Here is a 19,416-nt window from a genome sequence, read left to right on the forward strand (position 1 = left end):
TAATGTTGTCGCTGCTCTTTCCAAGCCTGTTCAAGGTTGTTTTCGATCGGATGAGATGGAGGCCAAGGCGCTATTTCATAGTCTCAATTGGGTGATGCAAATGCCACTTTCACTTTCACATATTGAAACAGATGCATTGCGAGTTTCTTCGGCCCTAAATTCTTCATCACGAAACCTTTCTAGTTTTAATGATTTAATTATAGATATTAGCTGTCTTTTATCCTTTTTCTCAGGAGTAACTATTTCTCATGTTAAGAGAAATGCTAACCAAGCTGCACATGGTTTAGCTAAGTATGCTCTCGAGTTGGATGAAGATGTCTGTTGGATGGGTGAAATCCCAAATCCTTTTTTCTCTGTTATTGTAAACGATTGCCAGTTTTAATAACAGTGAAATTTCTCAAAAAAAAAAAAAAATAAATGAATAAATAAAATTATAACTAATTGGTAAAATCAAGTTAATAATTATTCATTGTAGAATTTTTGCAAAAGAAAAATATTTTTACTAAGAGTCAAATGAAATAAATTTAGTAAAATTCTAATAAAAGAGATAAAAAAAATATATTTTAGGATGCCACTTTATATTCTTTTGTGATTTTATTTATATAAATATTATATATATATATTAATGGATACAGAAATTTAAAATATTTTATATATTGTATATTTTTTTTCTAAATTGATATTTTTACATAAATACTTACTAAAAGATATTACCGAAATATACTTATAATAAAAATTAAACTTTGAAAGAAAAAAATTAGAATAATATAGATACAATTTTTCTAAATTGATTACTATAAACACATGAAATTTCTACGTAAATTTAACATCGAATAACTATATAAAATATTTGCAATATAAATTTATTTAATATTTTCAGTGTTGCCTTCGGGATTTTTTTGGAAACGTGTCTCCGAAGCTTGGAAGTCTGTACTTTTCATGTCTAATCGTGCTTGTATCTTTTGAGAGTATTCCATTAGAAAGCTCATATAAAATTAAATGTCATTTATTTTGCATCTAAAATATATTATAATTTGTAAGAAATTTATAATCACAACAATAAAAAATTTCTAATGGAGTATTAAAAAAAAAATATGACAAACGCTTGCAAGCATGCAAGCGTAAACACTAATCAAAAAATGCTAATGAATGAAATAAATAAAGTCTTTGTTTTCAAAAGATTCAAGAAGATTAGTGAGGGCTTTGAAGATTTTTTTGTGAGAGAATTTCAAATTCTTAAAAATATAAAACATACCAAGTGTCAAATAATATATGAACATATTATATAAACTTTAGAGAGGTATTGGAACAATATAACTTTTGTAAATACTATAACATATTTTTTATGAATTTTGGTTATACTAATCAAAATACTTTATAAAATTAAGAAAGAAAGATAATATATTTCTTAACTTCTCTTACACCAATATTGGTCTTCTTGCACATCAACTCAAGAACCCTCCATCTTCACTTTAGTCCTTCATATGTCTACTTTGCTTCTTCAAAGCACTTAAAGTAATTAATTTTTACTCACATTAGTTTCATGGACAACATTTCTTCTTTGTCTAACAATTATTTATAGTAAAAACCAATGAGTTTAAAGAAATTCATAAAATTAAAACTGAAATATTATAATAACAATTACTAACCATAAAGTTTTTGTTTTAGTAATTAATGAAAAACTGAAATTGAAAAATAAATATGATAGGTTACGTTTATTTTTTTTCTTTTTAATATCTATATATTCATATAGTTTAAATGTGTTATAACTTACATTATATTAAAAGTACTTTTAATATAATAATATAAAAAAAAAATATAACAATGAAAAGTCATTTATTTTTGCTAGAGAATTGAAAGATTAGGTCATTAAATGGTCAACATTTATTTATATTAAAAAAAATTGATTAAAATATAATTAAATGTGAAAATTTGAGAAAACAAAGAAAAGACTAAGAAACTCAACTAAGTTGCCACGTAAACTCTAATAAACTTTACTTTATATTAGATATATAGATATATAGATATATAGATATATAAATTGATGTTAAAATAAAAAATTAAAGAACATTAAAGGAGGAAAATATAATAAAAACTAATGAAATAATATGAAAAATTGAGAGAGCTAAGATTAGAAAAAAAGATCATATAGATTGCCACCTCTACTCCTTCAAACCTTCCTTTATATTGATATATTGATATTGATGATATTGATGATTATTAATATTAACTATATTCATATTTTATTATGGCAATTTTCTTAATTACTAAAATTATTGTGATTGAAAAATGTCATTAGTTTTCATTTGAATTGTTTGAATTTTTTCCTCTTTAACAACATTAATTGATAATTTCCTTTTATTTGTTTTTGGTTTTTTTCTTATCTTTTACTTGTGGTAATTTTATTCTACAGTTAATTTATATTTACTTATTTTTTATATAATATTTATGTTTTTTAGTATAATATAATTTAATATATTATTTATTCTTGCTATAATAATATAATATTGAATTTTTTTAATTATTTTATTAATTTAAATTTAATTATTTTATCGACTAATAGTTATAAAGATTTAAAAACATATAACAGTTTCTATATATAGGCATTAATTAATTATTTTATTACATGATAAATAAGTTAGGTATACTAGATTTTTATTTTGTGTCTTATTTTAAGGGGTTTTATTAGATTTGATAATCTTATTAATTATTTATTAATTTATATGGACATAATGTAGTTTATAATGATATTTTAATTTGGTAGTTTGAAACAATATTTATTGAAATTTATTAAGTCCATTAATTAAGTAATTTTATTAATAATTAATTTTATAATTTACTATATTATTATTATATTTTTTTTTCCCTTTAGTTTTATATTAAGTCATAATTGTCTTTATATGTATTTCTATTATTATTTTCTGTAAGCAATTATTATTAGTCAAATAGTCAGCGAATTAATATTTTATAAATTGTGAAGATTTGTTGCGCCACAATTTTGTTGGCTTTGATGCCTTTCAAGGCTTTTGCGCTTATTTTTATAGCTTGTGCCCCCAATTATTTAGGGTAATATGATTAATTGTTCCATGTTTTCACGAGAAATAAAAGTTTTCAACGGAAATTTTTGCGGTATTGAGCACCAGGAGCTTAGTTGGATTAGGTGCTGTTATATTGTCAGAAGAACCACATCGTGTAGAGCAAACCCCTAAAAGTTAGTCATTGTGAGTACATTAAAAACATTATTCGTTGCTTATTTCATTATTTTGTTTATTTCCAAAGGAATTTTTTGATATCCTAAGTTATGGGAGCTTTGCAGGGCTTAATTGTTGTTACTAGATTACATATCAAAATCTTTTTTTAGGTTTTAGGGTCTTAGTAAGGGGCTTAATTGTTGTTGTTACTAGCCAAAGGGTATTCCCTTTGGCTAGTTCTCGTAATTTTATAGGGGATCTAGTTGTTTAGTTTTGGTTTTTGATTGATTTTGATCAGCTTGATAATTTTTTAATTATAAATTTTCTTTGGTTTTCTGATGTTTTTTCAGTTAATCTAGATTTGTTAGCTTTGATGACGGCCATCAACAACAGGAAGATGTATTTCAACGAGTTATGAGCATTGTTTGAAGATGTTATAGCTTTATTGTCTAAATGTTCGAGGGCAGTTTTGTCCCATGTGGTTCGCTCTGACAATTTAGCGGCTCATGGCTTGACGAAACATGCTCTACAGTTTTGTCCCATGTGGTTCGCTCTGACAATTTCATTATTAGTCATCGTCGTAAATTCATGAGTAATTCTAATCACTTTGTCAAAATATATATATATATATATATATACTAGATGAAAGTTACGTTGCGAACCACGTAAATATAAGTTTTATTTAAGTTCTAGTAAATTTTGTTTAAGAATTTGGTAACAAATCAAATTGTAAATTATTTATTAAACAATATGTTTTATAAAAGTAAACTTGTTCAGAATGTAATAATTGTGTACATAAACCTATAATACACATTGTTATTCAAATGTTATAATATGGATTTCAATCCGTCCCGCTATACATCTCTCACACACTCACACACCCAGCCACTTGAGCTATCCCCAAGTGGCTACACACTTAATTATTGTATTCAAAAGTCATGTAATTATAAGTGGATATAAATAAATATAGCTTATTAATGCTAATCAAGAGTGATAAAAGAGAATCATGCAATCGTAACAAGTGCTCCTATTAGTAATGTCAACCATGCTATACTTCATTACCTCTGCCACGTTTTCATCCATTAAAGTACCATCACTACAACATGTAATGTAAGACTACAAGGGTTATAGTCATGAATAAATAATACACATAAAATTTTCCAAAAAAATTAACAAAGAAACATTTATGAAGAGAGATCAATATTACAATGATACGTAATAGATTAGATGCCATAATTTTGATTTCAAGAACCAAAAACTAAATTTGGTTACAATATACACATACCCTCAAGACATTCTTTAAGTTTTCCAAATTCTTTTCTAGTTGTTGCTCACCGAGAATATGCTTTAATGTAACGATTATCCATATTGAAGGCCTCTGTGCAGTCATCCTCAACATCCTGGAATCTAAAGAACAAAACTGAATTATCAGTCAAGTATTGAAAGACAAAGGAAACTTACTCCAAAAGAAAAGCAAATGCAGAATGAATGTTAATAGGTTTTGCTTAAACGTTTAAATAACTTGATCTTGAGCAAAATGTCAAGTTAAACTAATAGTAATCTGAAAAAAATAAAATTCAACAATCTAATTTATGTTGATGAACTTCGCAAGCTTGCTTAGTGTAGCAGATCCAATGGTGATATCCAGAGGTACTTAAAAAATTAACCTGTGAGGCCTCTGGGACCCAAACAATTAAACCATTCTCTTATATTGGTCTTGGTAAGAATGGATGGAGTACATACTTTTACACCAATCAACATACAGGGTACGCTGGCCCATGTAAATTGAAAAGAAATTAATATTTTACTCAATATAAAGCAACTTGTCAATTTTGTAAGTACTGTAATGCCTAGTAAGATTTATCATGTCAAAGTAATACACGAATGATTCAATCAAGTTTTAAGAATCAAAACAAGGGAAAAGTGAAACTAAACAAAACCTTACTTTGTGATGACCAACCTAAAAGAATAGAATGATAATCAAGCAATTGGACTTACATGGGCTGGTGAATGCCCGAACCTGCCATTCAGCCCATCCCCTATTTTAGAATATACTGCATACTCTTACCAATCAATCACTTTATTAAATAATAACAAAAATAAATCAGAGGACTCATATCAAATTTGTCTACCAGCTTTGTGGACTAATGAGATGAACTATAAAATTATCAAAGTTCAATACAAGAGGTGCAATCAGTATCTAGACATCACATTTCTCCCCATACACATGACACATAGACACATATAATAGCCACTCTTCCTTAAAAGATGCTAAAAATTTAAAAACAGAACAGGAATAAAGCATTTTTAAAAAAGAAAGGTCAAATTTATTGGAAATCTTTGTAATAAAACAAAATAAAGTAAGGGTGCAAGTAGCTGCACCCCTGCACCTTTGTAAGATTAATACATTTCTATGTATGCAACAGACTAAATTATGAATTTCATGACATCAACCAGTTGTGCACCACTGTTTTTTATAAAAATAATATAAAATGTCAAACATATCATGAAATTACCGAAACGTGTGATTGTTGTATCTTCACCAAAATCCAAGGAGAAAGGTTGAGCTATATAATTGTGCTACTTCTAATATTTAATACCTTCAACTTCTTTATGTTTGCAAAGTGTGATATCATGTAGCTACTATGCTTAGAATCATGTATCTAAATAACCATAAGATTAAGAAGAGGAAAAAAACAACTACAAATTTTGGTAAGATAACAAATGAAACTCTGAATTATCAGTCAAGTATTGAAAAATTTAAAAAGATTTTTTGTAATAAAAGAAAAGTAAAACTCTTAAGCAAAATTTGGTTTTATTAAAGTGAGGCATAGAATATGTCTTGACCCCCAAAAATCCTTCCTTGGTGCAGCCAAGATATCATAGAAATGTAAATGATTAATAATTTTCAATAAAAATAATATGACTAATTGCGTTCTTCACCTACTCCAGGTGAGCATCCAAAGATGATTATTCTAGCTATTAAAACTGTCAATAAACAGGTAGACATAAACAACCTTTACGTATGCAAAACAGTTCTTTATTTCCGATTGATCACCAACATAATAGGAATGAGGGCGTCGCCATCCACCACAATGTATTTGCAAGACCTGCTCCAATGTGAACTACATCCAGGCACTAATAAAAGTAAAAGTAATTTATGTTTGTCATAATATTTATATATATACATGTATATATATATGGGTGACTATTTAATGGTTACATTTTTATTGTAACTATATGGTTACATTTTTCTTTAACTTGTAATAGCAAGTTACTAATAGGTAAACATTCCTTTTTTAGAATTAATTAATTATAATTAACTATTTTCTTAAAATAATTAATTTAATCTTTAACAAAATCTCTTTAGCAATTAATATTTATAAATAATTTTTTTTATTTATATTTAAATCCTTACTCTAATTATTTTAACAATTAAGTCATTTAATTATAATATTTACAATCAAATTTATTTTTTTATAAAAATTAAATTTCTTTCTATTCAAATTAAAATTCTCTTTTTATAATAAAATTTTTAAATAATTAATTATTTTTAAATGTTATTTAATTATTTTGTTACAATTAGATGAACTAAGTATGAGGCCTCAAGCTAGTCAATCGATAACAAGTGTAGCAATTTTTTTTCTAAAAAATTCTTCAACTTATTTTACTTTTTACTTTTTAAATATTTAAATAAAAAATTAAATAATTAAGTGTAATAATTTAAAATTAAGATTACAAGTATAATAAAATTTAAATTATGAAATTATATGTGTATAATTTTAAATTACAAAAAGTTTTACTATAAAATTTTAAATAATTTAAGTGCAAAAAAATAAATTGTTTAAAGATCCTTATATAGTAATAAACTACAAAAAATTAATTAATAATTATAATTAATTTAATTTTAAAATATAATTAATTTTAATTAAAGTTTTATAAGGAAATAAATTATTAGGTTACTTTCAGGTTACAAGTTATTTATTATTTATTTTTATTTTATTTCCAAATTAATCACAACCATTTAATAGTAATCTAATGGTTTAAAAAAATGTAACCATGATGGTTACAATAAAAATGTAACCATTGCAACCTCTTCCATATATATATATATATATTATACGTGCCTCGTGGGTTGCAATTCACTCTTTTTTCTAAGGTCAGATGAAACTGATAGGGAGCTGTTTTATTACCTTCTCAATATTTTCCATCATAACACCCTTAACTTTAGACACTTGAGCCTTAACTTTAGAGAGTTTGCTGATCTCTTCAGGATGGTCCACACAATACTGCATATGCTCCTTCAGCTTGGACCTGCAAAACCAAAATTGATTGAAAAGTTAGCATGTTGGGTAGAACATAATGCTACATTTTCAGGAAGAAGGATGAATTTTAATACCCAAACTCCTAGTTAAGGCCATGAGCAACAACAGTGGCTGCTTTTCCTCCACCATATCTTTTGTTAAAATCCTCATTAACTCTTTCCAAGAAAGCAATAGGAATTTGTCTACTGGCAGATTCAGCTGCAACTACACAATAGGCTGCAAAAACCAACATGGTAAAAAATTAGAACCGTCTTATAATATAATAGGCATGAAGATTGTCAATTAATTGACATACACTATAGAAACAAATCTGGGAAACAAAATCAATAAATAATCTAATGAAACAATCCCACATTTCTTATGATATGTACAGATACATAGGTTCATTGCTAGCACAATCATCAATTGTCAAAGCTGGCTCTAAAAGACCCTTTCAAGCTAAGCTATTCCTAAGCTTCACGTTCTCAAGATTAAACATAATTAACTTATCTAATATGGTCCCTCAAATCGTTCATTGCTAGCAGATATGTTTGTGGTAATAGATTTTTTTTTTTTAAAAAAAAAAATAACATAAAAATAATACCCCATAATTTGTCTTTACATTTTTGCTGAAAGAATCATACAATGTCATTGATTCAATTTAAAAGAATACAAAACAATTGTATGGTATGAAATCCAATGAACCTTTCGTAATTAAATTTATATATATATTTATATCCAAATCAAAGATTATCAGGCATGGATCGTAAAGAAAGAAAGCTAATCAAATAATCAAATCCGATAATAATAACACAAACAAACATTCAGATTCGAATAAAAAGATTCAATTCAGAAACACAAAATTCACATATCAACTCATATCATACATATAACATTATTTGAACTCACTGAAGCCATTTTCGACGAGGTAATTGAAGGTATGACCGTCACAATTTTAAGTAACGAAGCTGTAATCAAAGACTGTTGCCCCATCTCCAACAACAACAAAAATACAAACAAACCCTAACCCTATAAACAACGAAAATAAATCAAAATCAAGCAAATTCAAAAACCAGAATTTGAGATCGCAGAAAAAAAAAGTTGCAGGATTTGCGTTTGCGGAGCCGTACCGCAATTCAATGTGGTTATATATTGAAAAAAAAAAAGCATAATCACCAAACTCTTACAAATTTTCTGTTCATCCAACTTGACAAAGAGAATGAAGCCCTAAATATTTTGAATGAGGGCTTCGCTGGACAAGACCGCATGAATGAGGGCATCGCTAGAGTAAACCGCATTCTAGGACGATCTGAATCAGCTTCAATGATGAAGAAAGACGATACAGTTGCAGGGATGGAGAATTATTAGGATTGAAAATCGCATGGTTTTGTTAGAGAAGAAAGAGGAATCGCAATATGGTTTGAATGACATTAATTAAAGGAAACGGGTCTCCGTTAAAGTTAACGGAATAAAAAATAACAAAACGTTAAACCAAGAATTGCTGTTAGATAGACACTTTTAATATATAAAGATATACTATTCCCATATAGATATGTAACATGTCACAATTTATTTTAGTCTAATATTATATGTTAAACAAATAATAATAATAATAATAATAATAATAAAATTTAATTATTTATTTATTTGAATTAAAGTGTGGACGTTACCGATACCGAAAAGTAGACTACTCTACCACTCTTCCTAACTTATGCTGAAGCTGAACTCTTTTTCAAATTGCAATCATCCAATTCCAAAGTGCATCTTTTCAAAAAAAAAGTAAAATAATAATAATATAATAAATTCCAAAGTGCATATATGACATACCCCCTAAAAAGAGTACAGTACTGTATTGGCTAATAGAGGCACCTGGCTAACGACTTCAAAAGAAAAGTAAAAAAAAAAAAAAAGAAAAGTCCTATGCTTTGGCTGTTGAATGAGGGGACCGTTGAAACCTACACCGGGAAGATACGAAAATGTGATCCGGAATCCACTCACTCATGTCCCAAATGTAGATTTTGGCTAAAAATAAAATAATAAAAGAAATTTAAGAATGATGATGCCAGTAATGGATAAAAATTGATTAGGAGATTTCTCGTCCCACCCAAACACCTACACTTCACTATTTTGGGTCCTAAACCTTTGTTCTATAAATCAAATCCATACACTGTTCCAGTTGTTTGTTCAAAGTTGGAATAATCTTTTATTTTATTTTTTCTCTATTGTTTTTTTGGGGTGGGAACTTTGACAATCATGGCACTGTGCACACACCAGTATCTACTTGGTCTGTCTTCATCGGCTGGCTCCACTAAGCTTGAGCACCAGAACCAGTCTAGAAGCCGTTTATTCGCCACATCATTGCATTTCCATGGAAGCCGAAGAAGCTTGAATGATGGAGCTAGTTCGGTGGTTAGTGCTCTGCCCATTGTTCTTGAAAATTCAACCCCACCCAAATCATCCTTCAATGAGGTACGAAATGATTTTATTTTTTGAAAAAAAATAAAAATTAGGTTTTTATTTAATGTGGACAATGATATTTGGGTGATCACTTAAATGGGTTTGAATCAATACTTTGATGGGTTTTGGCAGTTGATTGAATCATTGATAAATCGTGTGGATTTATCAGAGTCAGAGGCTGAATCGTCACTGGATTTTTTGCTGAATGGTGCCGATGAGACTTTGATTAGTGCTTTTCTGGTACTACTGAGAGCCAAAGGAGAGACTTTCGAGGAAGTAAGGTTCTTTCATTTACATCGATGTGCATTTGTTTATACTAGATTACTTAGTTTTGTCCAGCCATGTTTTTAGGCTATTGAAGGTTTGATTCCTATGTTGTTTGGATAGAATGAAGTGTTATCAATGCAGTTGTTTAATTCAGAGAAATCCTGCTAAGCTGTAGGTTCCCTGGAGAGGATTTTTTTTTTTTTTTTTTTGGGGGGGGGGGGGGGGGTGGTTAAGGGATAAAATGACTTATGGATTGTAGTGGTTAAACAGATTGTTGGGCTTGCGAGGGCGATGATGAAGCATAGTTTGGAGGTAAAGGGCTTAGATGATGCAGTGGACATTGTTGGAACAGGTGGTGATGGAGCAAACACAGTCAACATTTCGACCGGGGCTTCAATACTTGCTGCAGCTTGTGGTGCCAAAATTGCAAAGGTGAAATCTATTTTATTGATCGCTTTACATGAATGTGTTAGATCTCACTAGATTGTTAGAGCTAACTTGATTTTATTTTTCCCTTTAAGCAAGGAAATCGTTCAAGTTCTTCAGCATGTGGAAGTGCCGATGTATTAGAAGAGTTGGGGGTAGTTATTGACCTGGAGCCTAAGGTTGGTGCCTAATATTTTCTGTATCGGATGACTAAACTGGTAGATTAATAAGATGCTAAACCAATTTCAAATTTGTCAATGTCTTTGTTAACAGCAGCTTCTCATCTTGTAAGATTGTAACTAAACTAATTATTATATAATTCAATTTATCTCCTATTAAAAGGGAGTTTCAAGCTGTGTCAAAGAAGCAGGCATTGGATTTATGATGGCTCCAACATATCATCCAGCGATGAAGCTTGTACGCTCTGTCAGGAAAAAACTAAAAGTAAAAACTGTATTTAATATATTGGGCCCTATGTTGAACCCAGCAAAAGTACCTTATGCCGTTGTGGGTGTCTACACAGAAGATTTGGTAAGTGTTTTGTCATATTTTAATAATTTTAAACTTTATTTCTACTTGCTTTGTTGAACTTAGGCCTATATATGCAACCCCAAGGTTATCTAGTGGTAAGAAGGAGTGTTGGAAAGTGCTGTTAGGCATTTGTTCCGAGCGTGCTTTTGCTTGTAAATCTTATTATGCTATTCTTTGACGAGCATTATCTTCAAACACTTCATCAAATAGGTCTTGAAGATGGCTAAAGCATTGCAGCGATTTGGCATGAAACGGGCATTAGTTGTTCACTCAGAGGGCTTGGATGAGATGAGCCCCCTTGGTAAAGATCTGGTTTTTTTTTTTGTATGTCAGACTACGTGTATCTAGTAGTTAGAAAGTCTTAGCTTCCATTGGCTAAAATTTTTATTTACAAGTTCCAACCTACATATTCTTCAGTTACTCATAAGTTATTTGACACAGGACCTGGGTTAATCCTTGATGTTACACCAGAAAAGATTGAGAAGTTCTCATTTGATCCATGTGAGAAACTTTTCCCTACTTTTTAATTTTGTTTCTTTTCCGAAGGAAATATTTCGTTTAGGCGCCATGGAATTTCAGGATGTTACATTGCTTCTTCAATCTGCTAACAAATCATTGATTATGCAGTGGATTATGGGATGCCTCGGTGTACCCTGGATGACTTGCGAGGGGGAGGCCCAGAGTATAACGCTGAGGCACTAAAGCGTGTATTGTCAGGAGAGAAAAGCTCAATTGCAGATGCATTTGTAAGTATCTCCTTAATTCTTATGACAAAGCACCAGTTTCTTTAGTTTTTTTAGTACACAATTCATGCCAAAAACATTGGATCAGATTTTAAATGCAGCAGCTGCTCTCTTGGTAAGTGGCCATGTGAACTCTTTGGCCGAAGGGATCATCCTGGCTCGCGAGACTCAACTATCAGGCAAAGCGATCAAGACACTCCATCGGTGGATAGATGTTTCCAATGTGAGTGAAATCATATGCTATGATTTAACAGCTGTAGTTTTCTTAAAGTAACACAATCAATTTCATTATCATGTCTTGTTCTGTTGTTGCAGAAAATGAGAAACTAAGTAGTCAAGTGTGTAAATGGTGCCTGAAATCTGTTCAAGTGTCCCTTTTTTGGAGTTGAGGAATTGAAAGAAATCAATTAAGGCGGCTGCTGTGGGAATATATTAAGTACTCAATAAAACTAAACCTATGTTTTTGGTCTTTTTATTTTCATTGAAATAAATGCTTGTAAGAAACATTAGTACAGAATTATTAGTTCGATTGAATAAATGATATATGACTGAAAGTAGTTCACTCTTTATATTATAGATTCTAATACTAATAGAAAATGTTACTCAACAAATTGGCTTTGAAAATAAAGCCATCATATGTATCAACTCAAAACTCTCTTTTATGAAAAATTTAGGCATTGTATGAATGTAAAAGGAAAGTTGTTATCTCACCCATACATTCCTAAGTGCACACTGCACACATACATTTTTATTGCTGACATTTACATGATTGTCATCCATGCTAGCAAACTCATTAGAAATCCTGAAAACAATTTTAAAAACACAGTTGTTAATACAATAAATATATATTAATATTATTTTGTGGGCAATAAATTGACAAATGGGCAGTGGGATGGAATAAATATACCTGCAAATGTGTCTGCCACAGTGTATAACCTTTTACTTGAAGATGGTTTCACTGTAAATATAAATAATAGGTCACTCATTAGTCATTATACATAATATTATTTTAGTTAATTAGGATTTTTTCTTCCAAAATTTTAACATGTATCAAATTATGTCCCAAGAATTATTGAGATTGTTAGATTGAAAGATTTTTATCTAATTTCATTCAATTTTACTATTTTGGCGATTGTTTATGTACTAAAGCATGTTTCTCAGATTTTGATATCTACCAAATCATGCTCTTCGAACTTTGACATATACTAAAACATGCTCCCTGAATTTTTTTATTAAAATTGGACAAAAATCCTTAAATTCAACAATCTTAATAGTTCATGGGGTATTTTTAACAACCTTAAAAGTTCAGAGAGCATGATTTCATACATATTAAAGGAAAAAAATCCTACTTAACCTATTATTTTTTGATAAACAAAAAAAAAAGTGAAAATTACATGAAATATGGGATTTCATAACAAAGTTAGAAAAATATGGCATTTTTAGGTTTGCCACTTTTCTATGGCATTTTTTCACATTTAAGTTTTTTATGGTATTTGATATGCCATATTTTTATAAACTTATTATCCAATCCCATATTTTATGTTTTTGTTTTTAGCTTAATTAGTTTTATTCATTTTTTTAATTTATTTTACACTTACATTTTAGGGTTTCTTTTTATTTGAAAAATTTACACCAAATACTACATTTTTTTTCAAACATTACATTTTTAATTTGACAAGAACATTTTACTTTTATACTTTTATTAATTTTTTTTTCTTTTTTACTTATTGAAACTTCAAAAAGTTTTTTTTTTTGTCTTTTTTATATATTTTTTAGTCAATTTTGGCTCTCTTTTTTCTTTTCAACTTTTAAGTCAGTTGCTACTTTTTTTTTCTTTCTTTCGCTTATCTCTCTCTATTTTTTTTTTCTAATTTCTCTTTGTCTCTCTCTTTTTTTTTTTCAATTTTTTTCTCAACCTAATTTTTTTCTCTTAATATATAATAAGTATACATTTTTATATTTCATTTTTTTTTACAAAAATTAAACTTGTTTTTTTATTTAAACTACTATTCGTTTTTTTTTGTTAAAAACTAATTATTCCATTAAAAACAGCAGAAAAAAAAACCAGTTTCATCAGTATCATCCTGAAAAAAAAAATATAAAAAATCATAATCTAAAAAGAATCCAAACTTTAAAAACTAGTTTCATCAACATTGAAAGAAACTAATAATTTCATTTAAAGAATACAAAAAATAGTTTCATCAACAAGATAATGAAAAAAATTACAATCTAAAGACGATACTAACTTTAAAAACCAGTTTCATCAATATTAAAATAAACGAATTATTTCATTAAAAAAGGCAAAAAAAAAAAAAATAGTTTCAACAATAACATAATAAAAAATACACAATGCCTAATAACTAAACTTTTACAAATTAACGATACTAAATTTAAAAACCAGTTTCGAACATATAAAATTTATATCAATACCTAATAATCAAACTTCTAACTTCATTCTTTATTTTGACATTTAATTTTTTATTTGCTTGCTAAAAAATTAGAGTTAATTTAAACATACAATATGCAGCAAATATAACAAAGAGAATCACAAATTAAAATCAAAGAGAAAAAAAAGAAACAAAGAAAATTAAAGAGACAAAAGTGCAATAAAAACCATAAAAGAATAACAAAAAAATAGTGGAATGTGAAAAACCAGTTAGTAAAACAGCCAAAATAAAAACAAACAAATAAAAACCAGTTTCTTGAGATAAATTAATAAAAAATTGAATAAAACTCAATTATGAACAACAATAAAAAAAAATTAATTACTTAAAAAAACCAGTTATGAAAATAATAAAATAATATGTATGTCAGAAACTGATTAATTAAAATAAAATAAAAATTGTTGTTCAAATATCATACAATAATAAAACTGGTTTTATACAAACGAAAAAATATATAATAATATCATAAAAATTGAGCAACCCCATTACAGAATAGTTAAAACATGTGAAACCAGTTTCGACATGTGAAACCAGTTTTGACGTTATAAAAAATCATAACAAAATACAAATGTTAATAATAAAGTTAATTGAAATCAGTTTCATCAGACAATCAAATAAAAACATACACACACACAAATATACAAAAAAACATACTAATCACAAATATAATCAAAACAACACATAATGCCTACCAATAATTTAATAACAAAATATAAGTGTAAGTTTCCAACCTAGAAACAAAATAATAAAAAAGTAACTTGAAAAAAAATTCTAATAACATAATGAAATTATTTTTTTTATTCTTTTAATGAAATTAATAGTTTATTTCAATGTTGATGAAATTGATTTTTAAAGTTTATATTATCTTTAGATTATAATTTTTTATATTGTTTTTTCTTCAGGATGATGTTGATGAAACTGGTTTTTTTTTTCTATTGCTTTTAATGAAATAATTAGTTCTTAACAAAAAAACAAAGAAAAAAAATAGTAGTTTAAATAAAAAAAAAAACAAGTTTAATTTCTGTAAAAAAAATAATATCTATAGTTGAGATCATTTTTTATTTATTTTAGTATTTTATTTTTTTAAAAAAGAAAAAATAAATAAAAAGAAACACAAATTTTAAGTTTTTTATGGCATTACTCAAGACTTTTTCCCATATTTGTAAGTTTTTTAAAAAAATGCCATATTTAGTGTAATTAAATTTTTATGCCATATATATCAAAACTTATCTTTATTTTCCCATATTTTTGTAAATAGCCCAAAAAAAAAAAGGTAAATTCGTCAATATTAGATTAAGCATGGGCTGGAAAGCTTTGTGGGCTGAGACAAACTGGGCCTTAAGAAAACGACAATAACTCAGCTTACCAGAGTCGCAATTTGAGGTTGAATTTGTGCTCCCACACATGCAAATCTGCCTAATGCCGTCTGAACCGTATCCGCACGTGCCACCAGTCGCCTCACACGCTCTACAAAACTCATCATTGCCGTGAACAGAGTACTTCACACGTATCCCATAAAACCATTCATTGGGCCCCTCAACTCTCAATGGGGCCAGACTATAAGCACTGCTATACCCTTCACACTCTAACTTACTCAGATTAATGGCCTTAATAGCCTCAAACGACAATGCACAGCATTCAGGTGGGCCGGACCCAAACATTGAGCCCATACGCTTATGGCCCACCATATCCCATGCCGGGCACCCGTAATACTCCTCACAACTCATACCCGAAACATTCCTACATGGCAAATGTTTACCCGGAAACCCTTGAAAGAGCGGCGATCGGGCGGAGCAACCGATAAGCATGAACACGTTGTCTGCGGCCGGTGTCATGTACGGTGCCCGCCACGACTCGACTGCAAAGCCATTGCCCCTACCCCCGAGCACGATGTCATCACATGTGGACATGTGTGGATCGTGGAGGGTAAGGGCTTGGTAAGCATAGTCAATATCCAAGACCCGGTAGGATCCGGAACTTATGTGGTACATAAGTACGTCATTCATGCAAAATAAGAGATCTCGGTAACCCGGGTGCCCGCATCCATTTTTGAGTGAAAACGGGTAATCTATTGTTATGTTACCACAATATGATCTACATGAATTTGATTGGTTGTTATCACCTGAAATTAGTGGAACACATAGTAATATTGGTGAGAGTATGATCAAAATAAGAAAATTGATCATGGATGTGTGTGTAAGAGAGAGATGAGAAATTTGGTGTTTGGTTGGGAAGGAAAATTTGGTTGTGTAATGAGAAAGGGGAGATAGAAAAAGTGTTGTGTTGGGAGGTAGTAGTGCTGATATTGATACCTTGCTTATGGTAGTTTGAGTGAGAAAAATATAGATGTTTTTTTTTTTTTTTTAAATTAAAGGTGATGATTTGGGAGTGACTTTATTCACATGTAATGTTGAAGAATATGAGATTGAATTGAATTGAATTGAATAAGGGGTTTCTTTCTCTTTTTTGTAGGTGGGGGAATTATTTTGTTGTTAAAGATGACTGAGAGTGGCTTTTTTTTTGAAATACTTGTTACTTTAATTGCTTTTTGAAAAAAAAAAAAGCAGAGTTGATAAGAAAATTGCATGCAATGATATTTTTCAGATACTAATGATCATTAAGTGGGGTTTTTTTTTCAATAAAATTAAATAAATAAGTAACACAATACATAAGTAGCTATAGCTAGATCATAAATGATGCTGACACATCAGTAACCAATAAAGCTTCTTGCATAAAGAAATTGGAAGGCTTTTTTTTTTTTTAAAAAAAAAAAAGGAAATTGGATGAAATTTGTGTATATTATTTGGAGCAAATAACCATTTAATTATTTGACTCACATGATAAATTAACATGTACAACTTTCCGATACTTATATAAAAATAAATGTACAACTTTCCCATTTTAGGGAGCTCGATATATGATACGCAAAACTATAAATTTAAATATTTTCAAACAAATAATATTAATAAGTATTTTTATAAAAATATTGAATTTTAAGTAAAAGTTTACAATTTTAGTATCACATAAATATTTTTACAAAAATACTGTATTTTTATAAAACAACCATAAAACAACAAAATAGAAGAAGAAGAAGAAGAAGAAGAGCTAGAGGCTTTTTGGTATGGTACTTTCAAAAATTGTGTTTAGGTAAATTTTCATAGACAAAAAAGAATGTACTATATGTATATGTATGTAGCGCGATCTCAGTTACAAAATTGTGTTTAGAGAATTCCAATACATACTAGTTTTTTTAGATGAACAATAATTGATGAATTTCTCATTGAGAACCTACGATATATACTAAGAATTTGGTATGTAGAAAATGATGGCGATGAATCGAAGAAAATATAACAAAAATAATGAGGGCATACAATAAACCTAAAGAAAATTCAGTAAGGCCACAAAAATTTTCTTAATGGGTAAGGGCTTTGATTAAGAAAGAGGATGAAGTAAATAAAATGAAAAATAAAACCTCCTTATAAGAGACTAATTGAACATTGTTTGATTAATAATGGTTATTGATAAATAGTGATGGACTTCAAAGAACAGATGAAGGGACTGCTCTCAGAAGTTTTCTAGGAAAAATAAAATCACCAAAATAAAGGGATATTCAATACGCATAAAGGACAGTAGATTCTCTAAGGTAATGAGTAAAAAGTTCTCTTAATAAATTAAAAGTACTTTTTAGGATGCAATTGTTATATCCATATTTCGAACAATAAATAATAAACATGTATTAAATTCCACAATTAATGAGCTAATGGTTCCACTCGCCAATTGAAGAATCTAGATCTAATGTGTACATTTAGGAGAATGCTGGTTAATAGCGAAGTACCGCTACAGTTAAAGCGACCAGCAATAGAGTAAAATACTCAAAGATCATCTCAGATAAAAGAGTAATATTTTTTCTTCATAAATAAAGGAGTGATAAAGCACAACCTAGGAGAGATCATCTCGCATGATACACCCAGTTAACTAGAAGAAGAATATTATATGTTTTGCATAAGCCCAAAATGGCAAATATTGATTTGGTTACGTGAAACAACTAAAATAACTTATAATATAAGATTCAAGATGTAAATTGAAGGCACTAAACTTGTTAAGGCACTCAAGAATATTTCTAGTGTAGATATCGTTAAAGAGACAAGATTCATCTTAAGCCTATTGACGAGTGCACATTTGTATACTCATTTTCAGTCAATTATTAGATGAATCAATATTTATGTATTTCTGTACACTTTATATTTGTGTCTAACTCTTATTTAGCATGATTTTTTCTTGTTAGTTTTCTTATAAAATATTTTATTAATCAAAATGTAATGGCAAAATTGTTAATTTTACTTTTAGTATATTTTATAAATAAAAATATTTTATATTATATTCGGTTGTATATATATACATATTTTTTTATATAATAAATGAATAATAGTTGTCTAACTTTTTTATTTTGGGAAAGTTTGACTAAATTGATGTGATTTATTATGTGATCTTGTATCACTACAAAAAACTGCTACTTTTAGTGACAATATTTTAATCACAGCATAATTTTTTGTGACTAAATATGATTTTTAGTCACAACAAAATATTATTTGTGATTAAAATATAGTATTTAGATACAAATTGTCACTTATTTAGTTTTAGTCATAACAAATATTATGACTAAAATACATTTAGTCACAACAAATTGTAATTTTTGCGACTAATACTTTTATCCACAGACTTTTTAGTCACAATAAAGGAATGAATATGATTTATAATTAGTTACAATTTTTTTACTTTTAGTCACAAGTTTCATTGTGATTAAAATTAAGTAAAATTTTTTGTAGTGTATGTTGTCCTTTCTAGTCGTGTATCATCGTGAATCTGATCATATATTGTATTTTAATTAATTTATATATTAAAAGATTAAGATATGTGAAATTATTCTATTTATGAGAAGTTTGACAATATTTTAAATCTTTAATATTGCTATAAAATCAATTTAATTATGATTTTCTTTTTCTTTTCAATTCTCTTATTTTATTCTGATTTTATGTTGAAAAACTAACTATGA

General features: G+C 28.4%; 2 protein-coding genes and 1 pseudogene across 3 annotated transcripts; 1 reads left to right on the plus strand and 2 right to left on the minus strand.

Annotated features, from left to right (window-relative positions):
• Positions 1-5,987: 5,987 nt before the first annotated feature.
• On the minus strand, positions 5,988-8,447 carry LOC133036117 (vesicle-associated membrane protein 722-like; annotated as a pseudogene).
• Positions 8,448-9,335: 888 nt separating this feature from the next.
• LOC115709912 (anthranilate phosphoribosyltransferase, chloroplastic) lies at positions 9,336-12,488 on the plus strand. Of its 2 annotated transcripts, XM_030638168.2 has the most exons (10): positions 9,336-9,964; positions 10,085-10,228; positions 10,490-10,651; positions 10,741-10,824; positions 10,988-11,176; positions 11,387-11,477; positions 11,618-11,677; positions 11,804-11,922; positions 12,008-12,142; positions 12,235-12,488. In XM_030638168.2, the coding sequence occupies exons 1-10, from the start codon at positions 9,749-9,751 to the stop codon at positions 12,247-12,249; spliced, it is 1,215 nt and encodes a 404-aa protein (XP_030494028.2). In that variant the 5' UTR covers positions 9,336-9,748; the 3' UTR covers positions 12,250-12,488. The 2 variants fall into 2 exon arrangements, with proteins under 2 accessions (XP_030494028.2, XP_060967979.1); XM_061111996.1 differs by having other exon boundaries at positions 9,337-9,964; positions 12,008-12,488.
• LOC115710611 (uncharacterized) lies at positions 12,357-16,779 on the minus strand. Its single transcript, XM_030638969.2, has 3 exons — positions 15,730-16,779; positions 12,827-12,877; positions 12,357-12,721 (listed from the first exon to the last, which is right to left on the minus strand). The coding sequence occupies exons 1-3, from the start codon at positions 16,547-16,549 to the stop codon at positions 12,681-12,683; spliced, it is 912 nt and encodes a 303-aa protein (XP_030494829.2). The 5' UTR covers positions 16,550-16,779; the 3' UTR covers positions 12,357-12,680.
• Between the last annotated feature and the right edge of the window lie 2,637 nt (positions 16,780-19,416).

The sequence above is a fragment of the Cannabis sativa genome, chromosome 3, assembly GCF_029168945.1.
Source record: "Cannabis sativa cultivar Pink pepper isolate KNU-18-1 chromosome 3, ASM2916894v1, whole genome shotgun sequence".
In the NCBI taxonomy this organism is placed as follows: Eukaryota; Viridiplantae; Streptophyta; class Magnoliopsida; order Rosales; family Cannabaceae; genus Cannabis; species Cannabis sativa.